General features: G+C 38.2%; 4 protein-coding genes across 8 annotated transcripts in view; 2 read left to right on the forward strand and 2 right to left on the reverse strand.

Annotated features, from left to right (window-relative positions):
* The window catches only part of LOC149587181 (uncharacterized), a 208,845-nt gene that overhangs the window by 19,848 nt on the left and 161,067 nt on the right, over positions 1–27,930 (forward strand). The window lies entirely within an intron of this gene.
* LOC149587183 (uncharacterized) overlaps positions 1–27,930 on the forward strand; it is a 43,479-nt gene that overhangs the window by 13,384 nt on the left and 2,165 nt on the right. The gene's annotated exons all lie outside the window — the stretch shown is intronic.
* Positions 3,369–4,926, reverse strand: LOC149587186 (uncharacterized). The gene is made up of 2 exons (XM_089863767.1): positions 4,542–4,926; positions 3,369–3,876 (listed from the first exon to the last, which is right to left on the reverse strand). Coding segments are annotated over exons 1-2 (510 nt in total). The 5' UTR covers positions 4,544–4,926.
* Positions 20,487–27,820, reverse strand: LOC149587187 (uncharacterized). 5 transcript variants are annotated; one of them, XM_089863406.1, is made up of 9 exons: positions 27,181–27,820; positions 25,427–25,476; positions 22,562–22,763; positions 22,313–22,489; positions 22,165–22,251; positions 22,018–22,065; positions 21,535–21,960; positions 21,090–21,289; positions 20,487–21,022 (listed from the first exon to the last, which is right to left on the reverse strand). In XM_089863406.1, exons 3-9 carry the CDS (start codon positions 22,707–22,709, stop codon positions 20,837–20,839), a joined length of 1,272 nt encoding a protein of 423 aa, XP_089719532.1. In that variant the 5' UTR covers positions 22,710–22,763; positions 25,427–25,476; positions 27,181–27,820; the 3' UTR covers positions 20,487–20,836. The 5 variants fall into 5 exon arrangements, with proteins under 5 accessions (XP_089719532.1, XP_089719533.1, XP_089719530.1 ...); XM_089863407.1 differs by having other exon boundaries at positions 22,562–22,780; XM_089863404.1 differs by lacking the exons at positions 20,487–21,022; positions 21,090–21,289; positions 21,535–21,960; ... (2 more) ...; positions 22,313–22,489; positions 22,562–22,763 and adding an exon at positions 23,318–25,335.

A 27,930-nucleotide genomic window follows, 5' to 3' on the forward strand; every position in this document is an offset into this window, starting at 1 on the left:
TTCGCACCTGTGTTCAAAAACTTTTTACCGAGGTAACTGGCACCCCGTTTGAGTAGAGGTATTGCCCGGCGAAACGCCGATGAAATGAAGTTTCCCAATCCGTACCCGTGTTGCACCGGAAGCCCCCTGTATACCGCTAAAGAATTACCAATTTGAGAATGAAAGTGTTTATAATAATCAAATTTTCCACCATGTCCGATCTGGTTTAGAAAGTGTTGATCGTAGTCCGATTGGTTAAAGGACATATTCGATTTGACGACGTTCTTCATTTAAAACTTCAAGTGTAAATGACACGAGGACCTGTTTTACCTTCTAATTTATAATGGTGACCACATTCTACGGGGTCTAAAGTGTAGAGTAACGTGAACTCTTCCTCTCACGAAATCTATGGGGGTACCAAGCTCACTCATTATGTTAATTTCAATTGACTGGAAAGTATTGCAGGCGAGGGGGAGGTAGTGCGGTCTAGGGAAATCTTTGTCTACCGTTTCTCCGTCATTACCCTGCACGCTAACGATTCTTAGTAGAGGTATGTGCACATCTCCCACGGGTCTAGACTCGACCACGTCGCTATAAACAAAGAGTGAATGAAGTCCCGCGTCGAGGTCAAAGGGGTACGTGGCTATGGTAGACTGGGAAAACGTCGTTGATTCCGTGGAATCTTTCGAAAATCCGAGAATAACAGATAACTCCCCCGGTATAGTTAACAAATAATCCTCTTTGAGAGAAATTTGTACTCTTCGTATGCGCTTTATATAACTAAAGGAATACTTGAGCTGGGCGGGAATTGAAGGTTCACGCGTAATAACGCCCGCCACGTCATCCTCGACGTAGTTAAGTTGCTCGATAAGGTCCTGGATATTACCATAATATCCGGCGGGTAACTCTATGATTGTAGAATATACTACTCTACCATTACTCACGAGTATAAGCGAGCATGTCCTACTCAAATTATCCCAAGTGTGCGGGTAGCTAATTTCCGCTAAGCCTACTTCGTAAAATCCCTGTAATTTTACGGGTTCGGGGAGGTACGTCCGGAATTTACTTCTCGTATTGTCGGGGAAATCCCTCATCGACGAGTCGGAAGGTAAAGTGATGTAAAAGCTCATACTATATCTATTTCCTGAACCCAACTGTCAAAAGACGGAGAGTATCCTTTCCAACGTACTAGCTTCTCTAGCGTCCCGTCGGGTCTGCGACGTTTCCTCAATATCTTTTCTATTTTAAACACGCTAGAATTTAGGTCTTTACCCACTTTCTGTAATTGTTCCTTGTAAAAAATACCAGTAATCGGTTCCGAATTCAAATCCTGGATCCTATACACCGGTGGACTACGAGGTAATCTCTCCACCACTTTGAAAAGTTCTTCCGACCACGTGGGCAAGTAACCCTTCTCGAAAATATTCTTATGTTTGCTTATCCGGACTACGTCACCAATATCGTAAGGATACTTTAATGGTGGGGAGAAGTCTATATCGCCGTAAAGGTTTTCCCATACCCGTCTCGATGTTTCGGGTGTGACTTCAACGGGTTTACACTTTATGGATCGGTGATAATTGTTATTATAAGCTTGAACCATGTCTTTAAGAGCGTCAATGTACTTATAGGTATTGTTTTCCGTGAAATACCGATACATGCGACTTTTTATAGTTCTGTTGAACCTTTCAACTATCGTAGCCTTCTGTTCGGAATCCGGGGCAAAGAACTCAATCCCCCTTCTTTTCAACTCTCTCTGAACATCCCTGCATATGAACTCATTACCGTGGTCACTTTGCACTCGCTTCGGCGAGCGACCGGACTCGAGAATAGCCTTAAAAGCCCTAAGGATGGTTGGCCCTTTCTTGTCCTTGGTAGCCACCACAAAGGCGTATTTACTGAAAACGTCAATGCAGCACAGGAGGTATCTGAACCCTTTATTGTGACGAGTTAGGTTCTTCAAATCGGCTAAATCAATCTGCCACTGCTCATCGATCCCATAAACTATTGTCCTATTTCGCTTAAAGTTTTTTCTAGCATTCATGTGTAATGTATACGTATCTTGTGTTTTTAAAAATGTCTCCACGTCTTTTACCGTAACCTTTAACCCAGCCTCTTTAGCCGCTCGGTATAGCCCGAGAACACTTCCATATGAACCCGGGTCAGAAACATTAGAATAAATCTCTTTTAGTCTATCCATTAAGGGTGCAGTTGGTTACACTATGATAATGCCTGAAGAGAAAATCGCTAACCTCTATAATTAGGAATATGGCAATTACTAAAACCACAGTTAAAATTTTAGGAGATTTAAAAAATGTGTCTACTAGGTTGGCTAACACCACAAAAGTACCCACCTGATTATCACAACCTTCCATATCGGAATACTTAAAATGAATGAAACGTGGAATGTAAATGAATCGTATTTTATTAAAAACAAGTGCTACAAGTTTATCCAATTTCCGAAACCCTCACCAGTCTGAGCGGGCAAATAATAATCCTCCTTCACTTCTTCTTTCTCCACTTTTTCTTTCTTCGCTTCACTTTTTTCAGGCGGCGGTGGGTCTGTTTTTCTAATTTTAATTAATGTTCTTGGTACATTAACCGTATACAAAAGTTGGTAAAACTGTGGGGCACCAATGACGGACGACTGTTTTTTAGAACTCTTCGCGGTATTAGCTAATAAATCAATTATATTTGAACCGATGATTTTACGGTTCTCATATATTAACTCTCCGGCGTGTGTCCATCTTATTTTTGATATACGGTCAATCCATTTGTACAAGTTCAAACAATCAGCTGCGCTATAGGAAGGAACCGAAGAGACGATTTCAGGACCCCAATTCCGGTTTTTTGCTGGTTTTACTTTCGCCCTTTTCACCGTTTTACTAATTTCCCTCGAAAGTACGTGGTTATATCTTAATAGTTTATCAGTATCGTTTAATTTATTATCGTTTATGATGGATTTCAACTTATCCTCCTTATCCAACTCCATTGAAGTGTCGACTTTTAAACCGCTATTTGAATTTAACCTATTATACGTTTCTTCGGAAATTAATAACATTTTTCGCGCCATTTTTACTTTATAGCTCGACTTATAGCCGCACCTGTTACTGAACTAATGATAGATAGTAACGGTCCGAGAAGTAAAGGGATGAAACCTCCGTTTTGAATTAATAGTTTCCTTTTCTTTGAAGGGAGTATGTTGGACGTAACCTTTCTTATAACGTGTCGATGTTTCTTCAACCGCTCCTTCTCCTCCACTGAAAGAGGGACATTGCCCCGTAGGATATTTATACAACACTCGACAATAGATTTAATCGCTTCTTTATTGGCAAATTTAATTGCGGCATTTCTTTGACATGAGTTACAATTTGCAATATATTTTAAAAAATTTAAATTATCGTCGACTCGTTTTGACGGAGCCATTCCGCTAGTTTGGACGCCTTCACCAAGGTACTGTTGTTGCTGTCCCTATGAAAAGTGCAAGCCCTGGGGGTATCGCACTCGATACTTGATAATCTCGGGCAACCGTAGTCTTCGGCGTTGATAACTTCGCACCCTAAGAACCTTGATAGGGTTTCGGCCTTCCCCGCTCCTTTCGTCACGTATGACGATGCTCTAGCTCGAATATAGTCGGCGGCCTCCTGCGTCGTCTCGTATGGGTAGTCTCCCTCCTCGAATGCTAGATCGCAAGTGTTCCTTGAGAGCCACCTGCATTGCCTTTTATCCTTGACGGATAACTCTGAGAACTTGCATGGGGATTGGAAGATCCAGACTTCGTGGACGTCGGTCTCCTTCACGTACATCGTCAGCTCCTTGATTACCCATCGTCCCTTAATCCGGAAAAAATTCGCTTCAAGGATGGCCGTCATTTCGGTATGAACAGTGCTGCTTGTTGACCTGGAAGTATACCTGTTCTTAGACGGTGGTTATCTAGGGTGTTAGCCTTAAGGTCTACAAATAGATATCCGTAAGGTTCCAAAGTCGCCTGTCTAAAGGAGTCTACCACGTATTTACTATTTCCCGGCGAAATTTGTTTCGCAAGATGGATAATGGCAGACTGATCACGTGGTGTTTTAAATATAACCAAGTAATGGGCATTTAAGTTTAAGGTACGAATTTCCTTCCCAGGATAATAAAGATTCTGCATTAAAATTAAAACTGAGGTATTCCAATGGTGCGAGCCCCTAATGAAAAGATTCGTCACGTCCTTATTATTCGCTATTTCACATAGTAAGTCGTCTAATATAACGAAGTTCCTCACACTAGCATCTAGGGAGTTAACATCTAATAAACCCTCGTGAAATTCTACACTCGGAGTATGGGATAGTATAGCACCGTATAGTTTCGACTGATACTCCGTGTAACACCAAATTATTCTTTCGGGGGTGGGCGAAATACATATATCCTTATGCTTAATTAATTCTCCTACGAAAACACTTTTCCCACAGCCGGTGACTCCAGCCACTAGTCCGGTAAAGGGGTGTTGCATACTTAAATCCATATCGATAAATGCGGGAGGAATTAACTATCGTAAACTTATATTTAAAGAAATTTATACTTACATTTTTCGGATCTGGATCGGTACTTCAAGGATGGATGTAGAATGCCTTATCTTTAAACCGTCCTCGTCTTTTATACTTTAATGTCACGTGACTTTCTGACCATGTAAACATGGCGCTCTTTTTAGACCAATCACGTTCTTATAGTTAAACCACGTGTATGACAAAGGTTATTTACCACGTTGTCGAATATGACGCTTAAGCCTAACATTGACGCCATGATTGATTCACTGACGTCATAGCAGGATTGTGAGAAAAAATATTTGATTCACTGGCGCCATAAGAAGAAAAATTCTGTGGGCGTCCATTGACGCCATATTTACTGGTGCCAGATCATGTGCCATCTGGCACTGACTGACGCCAGTGAGGTGAAAGTAACACTTTCTATCTACTTTTGTGGTTTCTACAATTCTTTCCTCCTGAGCTGCTGGCTCGAGAGCGTTCCTGATCCTATGACCAATCACGTTCTTATAGTTAAACCACGTGTATGACAAAGGTTATTTACCACGTTGTCGAATATGACGCTTAAGCCTAACATTGACGCCATGATTGATTCACTGACGTCATAGCAGGATTGTGAGAAAAAATATTTGATTCACTGGCGCCATAAGAAGAAAAATTCTGTGGGCGTCCATTGACGCCATATTTACTGGTGCCAGATCATGTGCCATCTGGCACTGACTGACGCCAGTGAGGTGAAAGTAACACTTTCTATCTACTTTTGTGGTTTCTACAATTCTTTCCTCCTGAGCTGCTGGCTCGAGAGCGTTCCTGATCCTATGACTTTTATTAGGCATGCTGATATTGGTAACCCTGGCAGGAATGGGCATAACTGTTGTGATACGGTTAGGAATGAAAGTTTGTTTTGGTGGTGGAGGAGCGTTCGATTTAGTTGCGATAGACGTGTTTACAGTGGTCCTTAGCTGATTGACATGTCTCTTTACGATGCCGTGGGCTGTCATTATTTCATACATCTTGTTACCCACATAGGCGGAGACCTTGCCCAAAATCCACTTGGGACCTGATTCCATAGTTGCGGACGGATACTGGGTCATCTATCTTATATGGCTTGTTATTTACGAATTCTTCATTGGTTTTAAATATCTTTGGGTTGCATGTATCCAATTTCGTTAAGATTGCCCTCCCGAACATGAGTTCTGCTGGAGATCGTCCCGATTTATTAGGTGTTCGGCGGTAATTGAATAAAATGTTATTCAATCGTTCTTCAAGGGTGCCTTTCTTGATAGTGGCTAATCCCTCATTGATGGCTAAAATTTCTTCGGTGACATCACAGGTAACTTTCTTCAGAGTCGATTTGATTGTTCTGACAGACCGTTCAGCTTGACCATTTGAAGCAGGATGATATGGTGCAGTTGTGATATGATTAATGCCGTTTTCCGTTGCAAATCTTTTGAATTCCTTGCTGGAGAAACAAGTCCCATTATCAGTTACTAATGTTTGCATTATACCATATCTTGCGATGTGTGCTCGCACACTTTGTATGACTGCAGCAGTGGAGGTTGTACTAGTTATATCTATTTCCATCCATTTCGACTGTGAATCTACTGTTATTAGAAGGTACTTCTTTTCAATTGGTCCAGCAAAATCACAATGCACTCTTTCCCATGGACCATCTGTAGTGTGAATGTCGCATTCGGCATCGATGCATTTACTCTACATCTCTCTCATGATTTAGCGGTTGCTTCCAAATCCCTGTCGATATTAGGCCACCATATTTTCGAGCGCGCTAACGATTGGTCTTACTTATAATGAAATATGAAACGATTTATTGTTGAAAATGTAATGGATACAATTTGTAATATATTGAAAATTACTTAATGTATGGGAAACAAGGGTTTTGGAGAGAAAATGGTGTTAAGGTAAACATCCTTGAGATTTGGGTAGAGCCTTTCGGCAAAATAATGTTATTGTCGTTGTAAACTATCCAAGACGTTTTCTTTTCTTCTGACTTAATCGTTGCAATAAGTAAATCACGACTTTGTCACTTACACCGCTTACGCCGAGTGACTGACTACCTTCCTCGTAGAAGTGGCCATCATATTATTAAATTATGATGATATCTGGCTCTTTCAGAATTTTGCACTTTACATAACATCATATTCAGTTCATTAGGGTAACGCCAGTGCCAAATGTATCTCGCACAGTCGTGAGTTGGAGTTACGTGTTAACGAATTGCAGTTACTTAACTTACTTGCATTTTAACTCCGTCACCTAGAAACAAAAAAAGAGAGGACATTATAACGCCTTTCAATAACGGCAGTCATATCATTTTCCCTTCCAATTTATTTTAGAAGCCTATTTATATTGCTATAGACTGAAACCTTAAATATTTTCTTAATGATAAACAACCATTAGTTTCCACTTTCTGATGGATAAAATCTTCGGAGACAGTCATCTCGATTCGGAGCGGTATTAATTTTGTTTTCCGAACTTGTTCTCTTTAACTTTGCGTCATTTTAGTACTCGGCATGACCGGTTTTATCAAGTGGTATTGAACAGTACAATGCGTTTGATTCAAATTGTGAGAAGTTTCAGTTTAATTGCTTTCTGAAGGAAAATCCGAGAAGCATCGTTCAACTCTGCAAATATTCTCCTGAATATAAAAGTGATCTTGAACGTCACATAACAAATGGTACTGAAGAAAAACGCTTCAAACCTGATCATTGTGACTGAGGTTCTTTGATCAGACATGAACATGATTTAACTGCTCTGAGATCGACCTTGTTTTGCGTAATTAAATCCGAATATATTTTTTTCCTTCCAAACATCTCGAATGTGCGAGACACGGACTCCATGAAGGAAAATCAGTGTGTTCAGCTTTTGGACCTAATTCCACTTTAAACTTAGGTGAAAACTAATCTTGGGCAAAAAGCCGCTAATCGATGCTCACTTTCAGTCGTTGTGGTTGTAACATGTGTTGGACAAAACGTTCACACTTTTTATGTTATTCTTAAGATTCTACATACTTTGAACTGTAGCACTAAACGGCCTTTCATCCTTTTGAACAATGAAACAAACCCTTAAAATACCCCGTTTTCCCAAGGGTCTTCACTCTTCTCTCATCATAGCTGGTGCTTATTTCGAGCAAAAATACTTTGACAATAAAGAGGGGGTGACAGAACGAAATAAATTGGTAACTTGTCTTTACGCAGCGTCACCTAGCATTTGATTCCCTCAAAATCAGCTGAAAGTTAAAAGAACAACCTTTCAGATTTCGAGCCAAGGTTTCTTCTCGCAAGTTAAGTTAATCTCCATCCCCTTTTTGTTGATAATGCGCGTCTATTCATCAGCAAACGCCTTTGAACAACACTGTTTCAACACGCCTTTTTTTCTGTAACACCGTGTTTTCGTACGCATTAGCTTTTTTCATGAAGTTCAATTGAATATTATTTTATTTTGGATGATAAATTGTAAATGATGTTTGTGGTTTCTATGTTTTCTATGGGAAAATTGAAGAAGAAACGTACAACGGGGCACAAATATTCAACTGAATATAAAAGAGGCCTACAACGTCGCGTTAGAAACGGTAACGAAGAAAAACTCTTCAACTGTGATCAGTGTGAATATGCGTGCACGCAGAAGAGTAAATTGATCACACATCACACGCATTCATAGCGGTGAAAAACCGTTCAAATGTCATCAGTGTGACTTTGCAAGTACGCAGAAGAGTTCATTGATCAGACATGAACCTATTCCCTAGCGAAAACTACGTATACGCCACCTATTCACACTGCGTGGAACTATATAGTGTTGATCAGAATAAATCGGTTGTCGCGAATTCGCCATTACCGGCTTTTCGCGTTATTAATGCACTGAAACTATGGAATCTCAAATAGCTATGCCATCATCAATGGGAATGTGAAAAGGAAAATCAAGTGGTTTTTCATCTATTCTGCTAATTATAAGACCAATCTGCCTAGTGAACTACATCCGTATGGTTTAAAATCATGGATGGTAGTAATCGTGTGAGTAATTTGATCATATACAAACGCATTCGCAATCGTATTGACAGTGCTGAAAAACCTTTCAAATGTGGTCAGTGTGACTATGCCAGCACAAAGAAGAATCATTTGATCTGTCATCAACGCATTCACAGTGGCGAAAAATCCTTCAAATGTGATCAGTGTGACTTTGGAGGCACTCAGAAGAGTAGTTTGATTGCACATAAACACATTCATAGCGGCGATAAGTCCTCCATAGGTACACATCGGGCGGTTTAACAAAGTTTCTTTAGATAATGTAATCTGCACATTAATGTTTAATTACAATTGTCTCTGCAAAGATTTAACGGTTCGGGCTGGATCGAAAGTAAAATTCACACTAGCTAAACATTTAAAGGCATAAAGCAGACTGTACGTTGTCTCTAAATAGTGACTCTGACGGTTCTATAAGTATAATTGATCGAATCAGGGGGAAAGCTTCCATCCCCCTCCCTGATCGAACCCGGTGTCATCACTGCAAATATATTCAACAGTCAGAATTGTGCACCTCCTAGGTACACGTGGGATATCATTCAAACAAATAATATAGAATGTGTTTTATAAGCATATTTTTATTACCTTTAAACTTTTTTTTTAAGTTTCCACAATCTGAAAGCATAAACCTATGAAAAACATTAACATGTACAACAAGATATGCCCCAAGGCATATTAACGCTGTTTGCAGTGTGATATTGTCTTTAACAAAACCCGAAATTAGGGATTCCCGCTACCAATAAGCAAGGCGTGGAAAAGTACAGGAAAAATATCGATAGCTTAACAACAATCCGTAGTGGCGCAGACGTTGAGTATCCGCATCCCACACCGGCGTCGTCACTCACTCGTAAGTTCGAGTCCCGATGCCTCCGAGTGTAAGCATTTTCTCGTCGAAAATATGATCGAATTTAGTATAGATGTCGCTAGTGCGGTGGAGAATGAAATTCCGGCAAGCTCTGCCGCGTAATTTAAATTTACGAGAATGAACGCGAACGCGAAACAGCCAGCCTGCCTGCCTGCCTGCCTGCTTGCCTGCTTGCCAGCCAGCCTGCTTCCAGGGGTCGCCGTATAAAGCTGTTGCTATGGGCAAACAGCTTAAAAATGGACCAAGCCTCGCTCGTGCCCTCTCCGCCGTAAAACGTTCTGAGATCCCATGTAGAGCCAAGCTTGCCTTTTGTTCTCATTCAATCGCCAATTGAACAATTATGTTATAAATTAAGTCCTTTTCCTAATTAATAACCAATATTCTTTGACTCTATCATTATTATACATCTTTGTTCGTATCAAAAATATCCTGACTTGGCAATCGTAGGTAAGTAATGTTAAAAGGAAGTCGAGGGGATATTCACTAAATCGTTGCCGATATGAAAATAATCGAAGGGATATTCACTAAATCGTTTATGGTCGAGGGAATATGTACAAGTTTATAAGATGAGTCATGCACAACCCTATGTACAAATTATATGGTGAGTTATGCATAACCCTATTTACAAGTTTATAAGGCGATTTATGCATAACCTTATGTACACGTTTATAAGGTAATTACCTGCGCTTGCCAAGTCACGATATTTTTGATACGAACAAAGATGTATAATAATGATAGAGTCAAAGAATATTGGTTATTAATTAGGAAATGGACTTAATTTATAACATAATTGTTCAATTGGCGATTGAATGAGAACAAAAGGCAAGCTTGGCTCTACATGGGATCTCAGAACGTTTTACGGCGGAGAGGGCACGAAGCGAGGCTTGGCCCATTTTTAATTTTACACGGAATTTTATTCCGTTAAAATTTTAGAAACGGCACCAAAACCCCTGTCCCTGTCCCTGTGCCGGACGCGTCCGCGAAACGAACGCTTACGATAAGAGAGGGAAACCGGTCGCGTCCGCGAAAAGTACGCTTACGATGAGAGAGAGAGATCGCTAGCGTACGCGGTGGCGATACGAAGCTCCGCGTAGAGAGAGAACTGCCTGCCTGGTATATTAGTGAGAGGGGGAAGAGGGAGAGGGGGCATCCCGCTCGGAGAGAGAGGAAAGAAAGGTAGTTTAAATCTCGCGGGCTTTTTTGAGTGAAGGGAAACAAGATGATAATTTTCGTGCACTACTGCACTTTGTGCGCGTGATACATCAGAGATTATGCTGGATGGTTAGGTTAGGTTTCGTAAAATAGAGGGGACGCTTTACGGTCATAGTGATTTCTGGTTTAGGGGATCCAGGATTTCGTTTATTTGTTTCAGAAATGTTTTTAGTTGTACGATTTATTGGAAATCAACTATACGGGGGGTCACGTGAGCCGTGTAAAATTACTATTAAGGCCCAGCCCTTGGGCCATCTTGTTAAATCTTGCATTTTAAATCGAGGTCTAAAATAATCGCAATGTTTTAACCATTTGGTTTTCGGTCGGCTAGCTGGAGGTTAGTTTCCTGCTTTGCGTTTAAAATTTAATCTGGACATATTTTGGACTTCAACATATAACATCAAGTTAAATGATCATGTGCCATTCATTTTCACCCATTTAAAGTTAATCTTATGATATTTATTAGTAACAACAACGTGATCTTCACTGTTGGTTAACGTGAATAAGACGGTGCTTAGAGGTGACATGGTATGGGTATTTTACACGTTCATAATTAGTTTTACCGTACACCGCTTCTAGACGTGTAAATCACGGGTTTTGGGTACCCGAGAAACGTTGGGTACACGTGCTACCCACGTTAATTGCACGTTACGAACATTTAACTACCTTACATTATTTTAACGTGAATTTTGAGTGCAAATATTGTTTACATATTTAATAAAAACAACGTTATCTTCACTATTTGTTAAGGTGACTAAGACGGTGTTTAGATGTGACATGGTATGGGTGTTTTACACGTTCATAATTAGGTTTACCGTACATCGCTTTTAGACGTGTAAATCACGGGTTTTGGCTACCCGAGCATCGTTGGGTACACGTGCTACCCACGTAAATTGCACGTTACGAACATTTAATTACCATACATTATTTTCACGTGAATTATAAGTGCAAATATTGTTTACATATTTAATAAAAACAACGTGATCTTCACTGTTGGTTAACGTGAATAAGATGGTGTTTAGAGGTGACATGGGGCGATACGAAGCTCCGCGTAGAGAGAGAACTGCCTGCCTGGTATATTAGTGAGAGGGGGAAGAGGGAGAGGGGGCATCCCGCTCGGAGAGAGGAAAGAAAGGTAGTTTAAATCTCGCGGGCTTTTTTGAGTGAAGGGAAACAAGATGATAATTTTCGTGCACTACTGCACTTTGTTCGCGTGATACATCAGAGATTATGCTGGATGGTTAGGTTAGGTTTCGTAAAATAGAGGGGACGCTTTACGGTCATAGTGATTTCTGGTTTAGGGGATCCAGGATTTTGTTTAAATACATTATTTGATTCGTATGGTTTTTAAAAATTATACTTTAGTGGGGTGCACAATTTAGTTTCATTAATATTATTTGAAATGTGACGTTATTAGAAATTAAAGGGATACACGATTGTGTTTCAGAAATGTTTTTAGTTGTACGATTTATTGGAAATCAACTATACGGGGGGTCACGTGAGCCGTGTAAAATTACTATTAAGGCCCAGCCCTTGGGCCATCTTGTTGTACATGTTAATGTTTTTCATAGGATCTCACTTCTTTTTGTAGACCCTCTCGTTATACTTCGGTAGTTATATTAAAACAAGACCCTCTCGTGGTACTTCGTTTGCTAATATAATCGCTAACGTTTGTCCATATTTACGCTGAATTACCCCTTTCTGCCCGCAGAGAATATGCAATAAAGATTGTACGCGATATCCTAATAAAAGAATGTAGCATCAGTTACGACACATTTCTTTTAAACTACTACTCCTATTAGCTTTAATATATATTTAACTTTCGGTTAACTTTGGACCATTACGTCCTTTCATCAAGAACACACACTATTTCTGTTGAAAAGACGGCAGCGCCATCTAGTTTTAAAATAAAGAACTAAATAACAATTTTATGAAAATTTCGCGATGTTTTAATTTTTCTGTGCTCTATAAAATAAATGAAAGCCAGAAGTTTATGACTTCTTATCCTGGGAAGTATTGGACTCTAACTATATCCGGAACCATCTCTGTTAGCCAACTTCTTATTAGGTCCGATCACCGCGCCACCTACGGCATTTCCCTCATTTTGAATTGGCAGGCTGATTTAAGCGCCAGCAGCGGGCAAGAAACGAAACTTTAAGGCGTGTCCTGTGGTTTGAGGTAAAGAATCAGAAACGGTGACAAGAACAGCTGTTTTAATAGACTGCTAGAAATTCCGGTCAAACTAGTGTGGAGTAGGGATGGCGGTTTTCCCGAAAACCGGTATTTGACGATGTCAAATCCGGAATTTACCGGAATTCCGGAATCTTTTTACACTCCGAAAAATCCCGGAATCAATCCGGTTTTAATTCCGTATTGATTCCGGAATAAATCCGGTTTCAATTCCGGAACCAAACCGCATTGATTCCGGAATCAATACGGTTTCAATTCCGGAATCAATACGGTTTCAATTCCGGAATCAAAACGGTTTCAATTCCGGAATCAAAACGGTTTCAATTCCGGAATCATAACGGTTTCAATTCCGGAATCAAACCGGCTTCAATTCTGGAATCAAACCGGCTTCAATTTCGGAATCAAAACCAAAATTACACCGACACCAAATCCGGAATTTAACCGATATCAAAACCGGAGCTATTAACATTAACTATATAGCTATAACTTACATTAGCTATATAACTAATTAAGGCATGGAAAATAAATTTTGTTAAATTATGGACAGACAAATAGGCTAAACACCATTAGCTATTATTGTATATTGTTGAGTTTGTTTCCCACGGTGGAATTTAGAATTTTGTTTTTATTATTTTATCACGAAAGAGAGCCAATCCGCCTCTCTTATACACCGACTTCCTAACAAAATTAAAGTTGAATGTGACGCCACGAATAGCATTACGCCAACCTCCCCCTTGTCACGGACTGTCACAAATTCAGAAACTCCCCCCCCCTTTAAGAGTGTGACGCCGTTTATGGAAGGTTTCCATTTGTATTATTTGAAGAGATGAAGATTGAAGACAATAGTGGTGTGTCTTACTCTTGATTCTTGAGTAATGTTGGCTGAAAACATTCCGTATGAGCCGGAATTCCGTACAAACCGGTATTCCGTATGATCCGGTATTCCGTTCAAACCGGTATCCCGTATGATCCGGTATTCCGTTCAAACCGGTATCCCGTATGATCCGGAATTCCGTACAAACCGGTATCCCGTATGATCCGGAATTCCGTACAAACCGGTATCCCGTATGATCCGGAATTCCGTACAAACCGGTATTCCGTATGATACGGAATTCCGGTTTTCAACTTGGAAAATTCCGTACCGGAATTTTTTGGAAAATTCCGGATATGTTCCGGAATTCCGGAATTTTTGCCATCCCTAGTGTGGAGTCCTAGGCCCACGGATTGTAATGGATTTTCATAGTGTTCTAGCCAGACGGCTTTTCAACGATTGGCACTGAAGAAGTTTTGAACACGCCCCACAGTTTGAGTGCCACAGCCTCTCGGCGTGGGATTTTATTCAGTAGATTAGATAGTTTTCCTAGTGGGGAGGAAACTTTCGACCCTCTTTTACGATTGCCATAGGCAATTTTGACTTGCAGGGATGGATACTATATAATGCCTTAGTGTCCAATACTTCCCAGTCATCAACTTCTGATGAAAGCTAAATCCTGAATTTTAAGTTTCTATCTCCTCTAGAAGTACCTTAGAATTTTGATGATCGGTGAGTGAGTGAGTGAGTGACAAAATAAGGTAAATTTCACCTGCGATATTTCGAAAAGTATATAGGGTAGGAACTTGAAATTTGGAAACTATAGCTAGGATTGACAGTCCTCGCGGCAAGCAAAATTTCAGACTTTTAACTGTACCCATCACGACGTTACAGTGGGCTTAAAAGTGCCACGAGTTGCTTCGAGAAAAGGATGTCAGTGCTCGACTTGGCTGGGAGCACTGCCGTGCTCCCAGATTGGGTAAGGTAAGATCAAGTCTTTGGAGACCGCTGTTTCGACTCGCACATGGATTATTTCTGTTTCTAAACTCGTTTTCTTTGATAATACATTCAAAGTGTGATTAGTGTGACTATGCTAGTACCCGTAAGAGTACCTTAATCGCACATCAAGGCATTCATAGCGGTGAAAAACCCTTCAAATGTCATCAGTGTGATTTTCCAGCACATTGAAGAATAATTTGATCAAACATCGACGCATTCATAGTGGCGAAAGACCATTCAAATGTGATCAGTGTGATTATGTCAGCCCGCAAAATAATATTTTGATCAGACATCAACGCAACAATCACAATATGTATATAATATTGAATATAACCTTTTATTTAAAGGGTATGAGAAGCTTCGTTTGAAAAACCTCTGATTTATATAACAAAAGATGGAACTAATTTCTGTGAATTCAAAAATATCAAGCTTTTAATTCTCCGATTTCTGGTTATTTAGCAATATGCATTTGAAAATGCTTCATATGAAATTATTTCAAATTCATTTTTTAAGATTAAAAACTTGATATTTTGAAAGTATAGACTTGAAAGTGTAACATAATACCACTTTCGTGCTAAAATATCATATGAAATTGTAAATTCCCATACCCCTTAACTATAATTAACAATATTTGATATATCAAATGGTATATCAGTAATGATATATTCGCTATTAAAGAAGAACGCCTAATTGAATTACTGTGAGGTCGTAGACCTCGGTAGCTCAGTTGGTTAGAGCGTGGGACGGTAAACTAGAGGTCGTTGTCATCTTTTCACATCGGGGTGGTACGCGTAATAACATCATCCGCAACCGGAATTCGCTTTGGTCCCATTGAACCGAATTCCCATTCGACAGAACGGTTTTTTTGAGGTGTCCCATTCGACCGAACGTAGCCAAAAGGTGCGTTTTTATTTATAATTTAGTCCCATTGGACCGAAATTCTATTGAACTGGAAGAAGACATACTGTGTGGTTTTGCATTAAATATATTTTTAATTTCACAACTTATTTTTGTTGAAATAAATGTGAGTTGAAAATGTATTACTGCAATTATTTTAACTACGTTTTACTTACGGCAAACCTAACCTAACATAACAGTAATGTTTTGGAAAAGGAAAATTATTTGAGAAGTCAATGAAGCTAAACATCAATATTTTGGAAATGCGTAACAAGGTTAAATGATTTATAAAATATTACTAACCTAACCTCACCTAACCTATTCTAACCTAACCTCACCTAACCTATTCTAACCTAACCTCACCTAACCTATTCTAACCTAGCCTCACCTAACCTATTCTAACCTAACCTCACCTAACCTATTCTAACCTAACCTCACCTAACCTATTCTAACCTAACCTCACCTAACCTATTCTAACCTAATCAAACCTAACCTAACCTAACCTGAACAAACCGGTAGGATTGCACTTTATCTAACTAACTCCACTAACAGCGGTTTCTGACTAATTAGACGACGGAGAATTCGGGAAAAATAGTAAAAAAATTCTAAACCCGCCGCAAGTTGGTCAAAAAAGTTTTTGAAAATTTTAAAATTGCATGTATTTACCATAACCTCGGGCCCCGAGAATTCCAGAAAAACCAAACTCCGTCGTCTGCAGCCGAGCTCGATCTTACCAAATGGACCCGCGACGAAAATAGAGTTATAGCTTATTCTAGATCTTACTAAGAAAAGGTAAATCTACAAAAATTATGAGATTTATGCTAATAATATTTGAAAAGGTGGATTTTAATTGAGAAAAAAATTGGGAAAAGGTCTCATTTTATTTGAGTTGTAGTAGTGAGCATCAAAATTTTGGAAAAGGCGGATTTTAGTTGTGAAATATTTCAGAAAAGGTTGCATTCTATTTGGGTTGTAAATGATTAAGTAATCATCTAGTTTTTGCAAGAGGCTTCAAATAATTTGGGAAGCAAATGAACGTAAAGGCAAAATTATGGAAAATTACGCGAATTATTTGGAAATTAATGGTAATATTTGGAAAGGGCGTCATATTTTACAGCAATATTTTGGAAAAGGCGTCATGTTTTACAGCAATATTTTGGAAAAGGCGTCATGTTTTACGGCAATATTTTGGAAAAGGCGTCATATTTTACGGCAATATTTTGGAAAAGGCGTCATATTTTACGGCAATATTTTGGAAAAGGTGTCATATTTTACGGTAATATATTGGAAAAGGCGTCTTATTTTACGGCAATATTTTGGAAAAGGCGTCATATTTTACGGCAATATTTTGGAAAAGGCGTCATATTTTACGGCAATATTTTGGAAAAGGCGTCATATTTTACGGCAATATTTTGGAAAAGGCGTCATATTTTACGGCAATATTTTGGAAAAGGCGTCATATTTTACGGCAATATTTTGGAAAAGGCGTCATATTTTACGGCAATATTTTGGAAAAGGCGTCATATTTTACGACAATATTTTGAAAAAGGCGTCATATTTTAACGCAATATTTTGGAGAAGGCGTCATATTTTAACGCAATACTTTGGAAAAGGCGCCATATTTTACGGCAATATTTTGGAAAAGGAGCCATATTTTACGGCAATATTTTGGAAAAGGCGTCATATTTTACGGCAATATTTTGGAAAAGGCGTCATATTTTACGGCAATATTTTGGAAAAGGCGTCATATTTTAACGCAATATTTTGGAAAAGGCGTCATATTTTAACGCAATATTTTGGAAAAGGCGTCAAATTTTACTGTAATATTTTGGAAAAGGCGTCAAATTTTACAGTAATATTTTGAAAAAGACGTCTTATTCTTTTTGAAATATCTAAACACAAACAGCGATATTTTAGAAAGGGTTTCAAATTACCAGGGAAGAACTAAATACAATTAGAAATTCCAAATATATTTATGGTTATGCAGTAATGTGTGGCACTTAGCGTTACCCGAAAAACACCACTTGGAGGTGGCCACACTTCGTTTCTCATGGAGAGTTTTTTATGGCAGGTCCCCTTGCCTACTGCCGGCTTCAATATCCTGGAGACTTTTCATTTGTCAGGCCCCCCTACCTATATATTGTCGACCTCATTGCCCTGCCAAATCAAAACTCCTCAGGACATTGAGGTCGACTGTATATAGGTAGGGGGGGGGCCTGCCAAATGAAAACTCCCCAGGATATTGAATCCCCTTGCCTACAGCCTTAAACGAAGAAAACCGACCTCACTCATCGCTGAGTTCAACCGTGTTTTCTTCGTTTTGACCACCAATAAGGAACGCCGGCTGTGTCTCTGGATTCAGAGCGTTCAACTCTTCCTCCGACACGCCAATTTCAATTAGTTCAAGGCCTTTTTTCTCTGGACCAGGATAGCATGCCTTGACGTCTTCCAGGAACCGACGGAAATTGGTTCCAGGAGGAAGCCAATTGCCATCTTGGTCCTTGAAAAAAAGACACCTGTACCAATATGTGGCCATATAACTATTCAACGCCCGGTCAGTTCTGTAGGACTTTATGCTCGACTTCAAATGTCGGTTTCTGTTTTCGATGTTATTCGTATGAGCACGTGAATCTTCCGAATTCACGAACTCATACTTATGCAAAACAGTCAGATGCTCCCGAAATCCCATCAAAGTACAATTCATGTACATCGGAGCGCCATCTGACACTATCACAGACCCCGGAGCTATGTATTTCGCCATTTGGGTCCACAAAACGGCCCTGGACTTATGGAATAGTAATCCACGACGGTATGGCTGGCACATTCACTGTGGATTATAGCGTCAGAAACGCTCATTTTGGAAACCCACAAGAACACGAGGAAGAGATTGTCGGTAACCGACAGGTTTTGATTGTAAAACCAGGTGCACTCGACCGCCAAATACTCTGGTACCTTCTTTTTGGATGCTTTTAAGGCCTCGCGCTTGTTAGCGCGAGACTGGGCTGCGGAACATCTTATCGAATAGCCAAATCGGCTTTGGGCATTGCCAACCCCAACAAGATATCCATTTAATTCCCCATCATCATTTTTATTCCCACATCCGCAAGGTGTCTTTCCTTCATTGAAGGATTCAAGACGCGGGACAAGCTCCAAAGAAAGTACTAGGGCAATGGCATCCATCTCTGACCTCGCCTTTAGGCCATCATCCATCCCGGGAAAAAACCCTCCCCAATTCTTCAAGGAAACCAAAATTTGGGTTTTCATACGCCTCGTTTTCGAAATTAGCATGAGCCATTTAGAAATTAAACCTAATAAACCCCAAGAAAATATAATTTGACAGCAGTAATAATTATCTCTCAAGGAAGCCTCTTCAAAAACACGTCTAATCACGTTGAAAATCAACGAGTCTCTGCTCAGTAAGTTCTCGTTTCCATGGCAACCCGCGAGGCGGGAAGAGGCGCGAATCGAGGGGAGGCGTTAAGGGGCGGCCAGCGGATTCAGTGACAGTTTTAGCGGGGAAGGAATACCATATATTTCAAAGGTATTAAAGGTAAGGTTAGGTTACTTATTAGCTAATTTACCACCTTTTCCAAAATTTCTGTTTGCGATTAGGCCTAGTTAACTTTTAAGTACTTCCCAAAAGTTTAATGCTATTTTTAGAAACTAAAATATCGCTAATGTAATTTTCGCCATTTCTCGCTTATATTCTCCTTTTCCTTATTTTTGGCATTTCTAATTTTTCTTTTCGCAATATTTTGAAAATTTTTCAAATTACTTTACGATCACAGTACCAAAAATGAATGGTTTTGCTAAATTCAGTAGGTCTTAAAAATTCCATAGCTATACTTCCGTTGCGAGTCCTTAAAGTTCTTCTAGTTGCCCTCCCCCCGGCATATTTTGAAAGATTGAGTGCATAATGCGTTTAGTCTATAGCGGTAAGTACATGCAATTTTAAAATTTTCAAAAAACTTTTTGACCAACTTGCGGCGGGTTTAGAATTTTTTTACTATTTTTTCCGAACTCCCCGTGGTCTAATTAGTCAGTAACTGCTGTTAGTTGAGTTAGCGGGTCTTATTTTCGTTATGGCGTTGTATGTATATACGGGTCAAATAAACGTCGTCTGCCCCTTCGTCTGCCAAGTTGGAATGGGCTCGGATTGTAATTTTTGAAATAACATTGTTTAAAAATGGAAGTTACACAAGACATAGGGCTTGCAACTAAAAAAAAAACGGGGAAGACCCAGGAAAATTAAAAGTGAGTTAGAATTGAGTAAAAGTCTAAATAGATATTACAGCACGAACAGGTTTTAACCAAACACTAAGCTCACAAAACTCCTGACCATTCACTAAGCCTTGGCTAACTTCATCAAATTCGTTTACAAAATCATGAGGATAGTAGAAATGATTGGCTTAAGAAAGAATTAGCGAACACTTTTCACCTTTACAGATGTACTCCAAATCCAAAACACCGGCACCAAATTCACTAACTACCGTCTTAATCCCAGGTAGCAAAAAGTCGTTTATTATACGTTGAGATACCGTCAATTTGAAACGGCTTTCCTAACGTCAAGAAAACGTCAACCATGTCACCTCAAAACACGGTTTATTAAACGTTGCAAATGACGTTTTATTAACGAATATAGTCAACTAAATATTAACCATCTATGGACGTTTTATTCGACTCAATTTACACGTAATAGATTCGTTTCATAAACTGCGTATTTAACTCAAAATACACGTTAGAAACATGTGTAAAACAATTCCATATTTGACTCAATATACACGTTTTAAATACGTTCCAAAAACGGTATATTTGACTCAATATACACGTCATAAATACCTTCCAAATCTGTATATTTGACCCATTATACACGTTCATTTAAGCCTAGTTGTAGGCTTTTCCTTATTACACTTATAATTGGCTTTCCCGTAATACAATAAATAGGGTTCCCTTTTTTATGTGAAAATAATGAAACAATATCAAGTTCAAAGTTTATTTTTAAATATTTGATAAAAATCATGTAATTTTGTACTAAAAGATACATTTTAATGGAAATTTCTTAGTTTCATATTATTGTTTGAAATAATCGATCAGCTTCTTCACCATTCCCTTCAGTGGTGTCCGGTAGTTTTTCCCTTTCTTGCAATTTTCTTTGTTCCTTTTTCTTCTCTGACCGCAATTTATTGTTCAGCCTAGTGAACGATTGCTTTAACCAATCCTTAATTATTTCCTCAATTTCACGTTCAGGAGCAGTTTTGAATACGTTGTTAGACCGTACAGCACCCGATGAAGAAAAATATTTTCATAATATTTGTAAATTCAATGGTATTTAAAAAATTATGATAAATTTCCGCTTACAAATAGCTATTTCCTTAATTTTCATGTCTTTGAAGGCCAATTTTTTGTGGCCAGCCCAATTAATTTTTTCGCCAAGATAGTCTGTCATTAATGCGCTAAGAATTCTGCGAGTGCAGTCGCCTAGAGATTTACCACCAATTCCACCAAGATAAGAGATCTGGATATAAAAAAAATTAAAACCCAAAATCAACTTAATTATCACTTTAGTATAAAAGAATCCATACCAAAATTCCTTGATTTTCCTTTAGATTCAAAAATTCTTCCAAAGCTGCCAACCCATCAGTAGAATTTATTGGCAAGTCTAAATGGTCGAGGTCTATTTTTGATGTTGGTTCGTTATCCACAACTATTTTATTTAGAAGGGATGTGTTTACTTCAACTTGATGTTTTATGTATTCCAAATATTTCAAAATCTTTAGAAAACCTGTCATTAGAGAGTAATCAAATTTTACAAATTGAAGTATTATTTAAATACTAAAATTTACAAATATATTGGTAGTATTCCTTTTAAAGGGAGGGTGAAGCGGAAAATGAATTTAATTTTTATGGATTCTATATACAGTTGGATCTCATAATTAGTAGAAGAATCAATAAAAATTCACTTCATTTTTCTCTTCATCCTCCCTATAAAGGACCTTTCGACAGCGAGAATTTAATTATTGGACCTACTTGACTCCGAAGAAAAATGGTTTGTTGGTCTAACAGTTGTTTTAAAATCAGTTGTAGGTGGTACATAAATTCTGCTTATATCTCTAGAAGAACTTGCTGTATTAAATGTAGGCCCCATTTTAGCCGTGGAATTTGATTCTGCGTCCAAGCATTCTGTTTGAGTGACGTTTAATATCCCCCGTGAATCTCTTGGTGGAGTGGTAAAGCCTGGACTTTCACTATTCAAATTCGAGCAGCGTTGTTGGTCATTTAATACTTGACCACAGGAAGTATTTTCTCTTGGAGAGCACGATTTAGCAGAATATGATGGTATATTATCAGGTAAAGCACCACTGGCATGATTTTCCTTTGATCTACTTGTCACATTTGAGAGTCCAAGAAAGGAGACTGCAGTGGTAGTTGGTGAATTTGTGTCAGCCTCAAATTCTATGAAAATGATTAAATTAGAATTCCGTCACTTCTATTCCAAGTGTATTAACTTACCATTCTCATTGTAATCAGTAGAAATAGTGCTTAAATCTCTTCTAACACCTAAAAATACATTTTAGGTACAAGTACTCTTTTTAGTTACCTTTCTATTCAAAGCTATCATTAAAAAGTGTGCAACTTCATTAAATATATTTTTAACACCTGCGCTTGGAAATGCTGCGGGTTTCGGCAGGTTAACATTCTTTCGAGGGGAAAGTTTCCTTTTCTTTAAAGACGGTCCATGGAGTACTAAATACATGAAATTAAATTTATTTAAATCTATAAATTAAAATGGATAAAAGGTCCATACCATCTTCGTCTTCATCGCTTACTATATACCCTGAATCGAAACACGCTTCCTTTGTGCGTGTAGTCTGCTTTCTCTTTCGGTTTAATGGTTCATTCTGTTCCTCAGATTCAGTTCTTTCTCCCACATCTGAACTTACTTCGAAAAGTTTCGATTTATTTTCGGCTTCTTTGTAATTATCTAAAATTCGTTATAGTATTTAATAACTGCTCATGATAAAAAATATTAAAAATCTGCATTCACCAAACTTACTGCTTTCAAATACTATTCTTTGTAATTCATAAATTTTCCACTTTTCTTTCGGACTTTCGGCATTAATGATGGCTTTTATTATTCTATCATTTGACTTGAATGGTGGCCAAAAGCAAGTTTTTTTTTGAAGCATCAAGCCATTGCTCATGTATCACCCCACACTCCCGCTCTCCACTCTCATTTACTTCAGCGAACTCCACAACTTTGAACATAGTTTACCTTACACCAAATATATATATATATATATACTTTTTACTATTTTCTAATATACAGGGTGATTCTAAAATGATGCTAATACCGAACTACTGTGAGTTCTATGACATTTTGTCATCCGGGCCACCGTTTTCAAGTTAGGATTACAGTTTTTATGGATAATACCTTAAATTTAAGTAAGAAATTAAAACTCAAATGTAATTTAAATTGAATTGCTAGGTTTCGTAAAGTGCGAGTTTCAAGTAATTTTTTATTGTAAAATTGGCCCGTGCCAGATTTGGCTCTTATTTTAATTGTGCTGCATTTATACGGTCGATTTAAATTATAGACCTCAGTTGTTCGGTAATACCACCATTTAAAGATACACCCTATATATATACTAACTCCTTAATCTGAAAACATAAATTTATATGTCATTTGAATGAAGGAGAGGAACTGCAATGGCAGTTAGAGGATTTTCAGAAATGGGCATGTAAAAGCACTTTCGGTCAATCAAATCAACAGACCACGATTGCAACTTTGATAGCTTTGAAACTCGTTTAATTCCGAGATTGGTAGAGGGACAAGGATAAGCATAAGCATTACCGGAATGGATAAAACATTTCCCTACAAGAACGACATCTTGGCTTTGCCTTATTTTAATAATATTCTCTACAAGAATAACTTCCCCTGTTTTTAGAGACAAACAGTTGTCTGGAACTCTATTTCTATAAACGAATCCCTTATATAGTAATCTTCGGAACTGCAATCCTTGAACATTATTAATCATGGGACCTTCATTGTGCGCTAACTGAGTTTCCAATCTAAGTAATTGCGTCTCACTTAATGGTTGCTTTTTTAGGCCTTTTAGTTCATGCAGTCTCAATACCACCTGCTGAAGGGGTTTATAGGGTGACCTAACCAACTTTTTTAAATGACCTAGAAAGGATTCAAATGGGAATGCAGAAAAATTGTCCAAGCCTCCGTATTTTTTGACATGGTCAGATTAGTGAACAAGATTGTGAATATTATAAACATGCATTTCTTTGCCATAAAATTGATCTGCAACTTCAACAAAGTTAACAAGAAGTGAACCAGCATAGTCTATCATATCATTTGAAGGATTTTTTTGGCACAAGATTGTAATGGCACAATGTAATAACTGAAAATGATCGACCAAATTGTTTGGTAGAAGGCCCCTAAAAGCAAACACTCCTGTATACAGCAAGAACTGCCTGAATTCTGTTGCTTTCCATTTGTCAACTTCATCTAGTCCTCGCGGCTTTCTAGAAAACTCAACAGGGGTAAACTCAGCGAATGTTTTCAACTTCAAAGATACTTCGTGAAGAATATGCGGGGGTTGCTTAACTGGAGACTTAGTTTTGGATAAATATTTTACTATTCTCTTTACACATCCCAAACAAACTAAATGCATGTAGTCAATAGGAATATTTTTTATCATATCAATTGGCAAATCCAGAAGAGGTGAATCGTCTAGGTTGTGATGTTCAATTTGCGTTTTATTTCGAAAACTAGTGTCAGTTCTTAAACGTGCATCTGTCAAATTAAAAACAACCCGTCCAAAATATTCACCTCTCTGGTCACAATAATCACAATCGAAATACCCATTGTGGTTTTTAATACACTTTATGTATGCTTTAGCTGGAGCATCACATATAAAAGGTCCAATTTCCACTTTGTATGTCCTGTCACCAAATTTTAGCCCAGACTGATATAGCTGAATCAATTCAGCAACGAATTTTTTAAAATATAACCCAATAGTTTTTGGTTTTCCATTACCTATAAAGAGACCAACAACAAATGGCCCCGAGTCTTTTGTCTCGCAGCATCTAGCTAAGATAGTCCAGAAATCTGAATAGGTACTCTTATAAACTGGAATACCATCAATGTTGAACATTAAATTTAGAACATTTATATTGCCCGTACCACTTCTAAATCCATTTTTTAATTTTTCCAAAAGCCCGTTTGCTAAGCCCATGTGGTAGTATAGCCCATTGTCTAATTTGTCAACTTCAAGTGCCTGCCCTCCTGTATGTTCTAATACTGTGCGTGAATCTAATGGTAGAAAGGGGTGGTGTGGTTTTAAAATCTTTAGCAAGTCATTTAACGAGGCATGGCTGATTCTGTACTTTAGGGCCCATTGCTTTAGGGCGTCGCGTAAATCTGGAATTAAATCTTCACTGTCATTTGATTCTGAATCAGAAGAAGAAAAATCCATATCCAAACTATTTTCATCATTCTCACTACTTATATAATCCTGATTACCGTTGGAATGAGTATCTGAATTCTCATCCATGCCCATTTCAATCTCAGAATTAGACAATTTCGATTGATTGGTTAAAAAGGATTGGGTTTCAAAACTAGCTAGGCTTTCTTCTACGGTCTCAAAATTTGATGGATTTAAAATTATGTCTTTTCCTTGTTGGTTTGGTAAAACTTGATTATTTGAACTGGTTACTAATTCTCTAATTTGTTTGTTTACGTTAGCGGTTATATTTCTAATTTTTTGTCTTTTCGAAACCCCATAACGCTTCATTTTGAGCGTGCGTGTCGTGTAGTGGCTTTGATTTTAGATTTAAATCAATGATTGTTGTTAAAAACCTTGTAGGCTAATTTAAGTAATGTAGTTAAATATAACACAGTTAGGCTTACTTTTCCAAATACTTGAAGGGGTATGCGAAATATCCCAAAATTTCGTTAACCTGAAATAATTTTTTTTGACAACGGATTAGACTTTGAAAATCATTGACGGATAGGCAATTAGGCAGACTGGCGCTAGCACGAATTATTTTTAGCTGCATAAGTATAAACCCTAGGAGGAGAAAGCACGAAGAGGGGAATTTTCTATAGAGTAATTTCTGTAGAGAGGGGCGTGAACTGTGTAACCCCAACGTTGAGGTCAACTTTGTAAGAGAGAGCATTATTTACCCCCGGAAGGAGTATATCACTAAGGTAAGAGATAAAGGGTTATGACGTTAATGCACATGTGGGAAAGAAATTACTCTATAAACCTTTTTGTAGGCCAATTTGGGGGGGGGAGGGCTTAACGGCTTATTTTTTCGAAATGAAAACAATGCTTGTTTGGGTTTAGATTTTTTTAATTCACAATCTCATTTACTTTGTACACGGTTTCAGTGGGAATTAAGGGTAGGGAAAAACTGGCGAGTAGGAATACATAATTTAATTTCTCATAGAAAAAAAAGTAGTGTACCTCAATTCCGACTAAAAGCGAGTATAAAGTAGTGTTGGTAGAGAGGGGAGTAGACTGTGTATCCCTCCCTCTAGGCGCGCTTTTGTAAGAGGGGATAATCGACGCGCCTGCTAGGTGAATGACACTGAGCAAAGAGATAGAAGGCTATGACTTTTGCATACGTAGAACTGACATTACTCTATCGACTGTGTTTCCATCCCACCCTTTGAGCCACGCTCTTGGAAGAGGGGAAACTGTACGCGCCTCGTAGGGGGGATGACACTGGGCCCAGAGATAGAAGAGAACGACGTTTGCATACGTAGTACTTCGAGCTTTCCCAAATCCTGCGATTACTTGACAATTCTTTCCTATATAGATAGTTTTCACACATGGAGAATTCCTACCGTTTACACCAGGAGGCCGGGCTACCTGATTTTTTCCTCCAGTTAGCCTGGCCTCCTGATATAAATCCTCCATGTGTGAAAACTATCTATTCAGTCTTCTATTTGCATTTTCCATGCGGTAAATTAGTCAAAAATAATAACGTTGTACTATCACGAGTAATATAACTACTATAAGTGTGGCAACTTGAATTTAATATTAATGATATTTTGTTTCGGAGATATAACTTCATTTACGGAAATCAACTATAAACTCCTTAGTAAGTACACGATAAAATATCGTATTAATATACCATTAAATCTAGAGCGTAAAGCATTGTGGATATTGCAAGAGTCATACATATAATTATCATATTACTTATGATTGTACCTATGCCTCGGTGTTTAATACTATGGAAGATTACATCCTTCTTGTTTATACCGCTCTTTGGCGGTGGATTGCTACTAGCAACCAATGGAAAACGGCTTAAGAGATTCGCCTTAAAAACGATTTTCTCGCCGGGAAACCCCGACCACGTGTAACACCCCCTAACAAAGGATCCGAAGTCCTTGTTGTCCTCCTAGAAGCTTACCCTCTCTGATCTTAATATGTCTTCTTATGGCGCCATTTTTTACACGATTGTGGACAAAAATGGCGCCATATTTTTTACATGATTTTGGACTAAAACTAAGCCGTTGTTTTACCAACTGAACTTAATATGCTGTTATTCATCTTCAGCTTATTTTATCATAGATCAGTAGTTTACGGTATTTAATGGCAGCCCCATAATTATTTGATGTATTTAGAAAATAATAAAAAATATTTTTTAACTTACTTTTGTTATGATTTTCAATTATTAACTGTCTTGATGGTCGAATGAAGACTAGGTTAAATTTAAAAGGTGCAAAATAGAAAGTACTACGGAATTCTTACAACCGACGTTTAATTAAAACATCTTCCTAACAGAGCGAGTAACTGAACTACTCTACCCAGAGCCCTAAGATACTGCAATGACCACGAGGTGGGAGGAGGTAGAGCGCTAAAAAATATCAAGAATGAAGAAAAAAATAACCCCCTAACCCATGGCTCGCCTCCCCCTTTACCCTTTATATACCTTTTTTCGTGGAAAAAAACGTAGAGAATGACGCACTTTACAAAAAAGAGTAGTACTTGTTTTGAAAAATACGTTATATAAACGTTAAAAACTGTACTAATAGTCAACGACTTCGTTTCCTATTTCAACTACGTCATATAAACGTTTAATATACCATTGCAATCTACGCATTAATTTCTCGTTTTTATGAAACCAAACATGAACGTTTACAAAACGTTTAATCTTCTCTCAAAGTAAACGCTTTCAAAGCTGGTGTTTTTATGACTAAAAATAAACGTTTTTACATCGTTTCATAAAAACGTAACACGTTATATAAACGACTTACACCAGATATCAACTGAATTCACACGTTGAATTGCTACCTGGGATTGCTATTAAAAACAATTCCCGAATAATTACGGGACCCTCGCATTTAGACGGCTCCATTTTGAGCCCCTGTGAAGACGCTTATCTGTACAACCATAGCCCACT

This window comes from Phalangium opilio, unplaced genomic scaffold, assembly GCF_054372755.1.
Source record: "Phalangium opilio isolate 3A_F unplaced genomic scaffold, DU_Popi_V2 ptg001170l_1, whole genome shotgun sequence".
Taxonomy (NCBI): Eukaryota; Metazoa; Arthropoda; class Arachnida; order Opiliones; family Phalangiidae; genus Phalangium; species Phalangium opilio.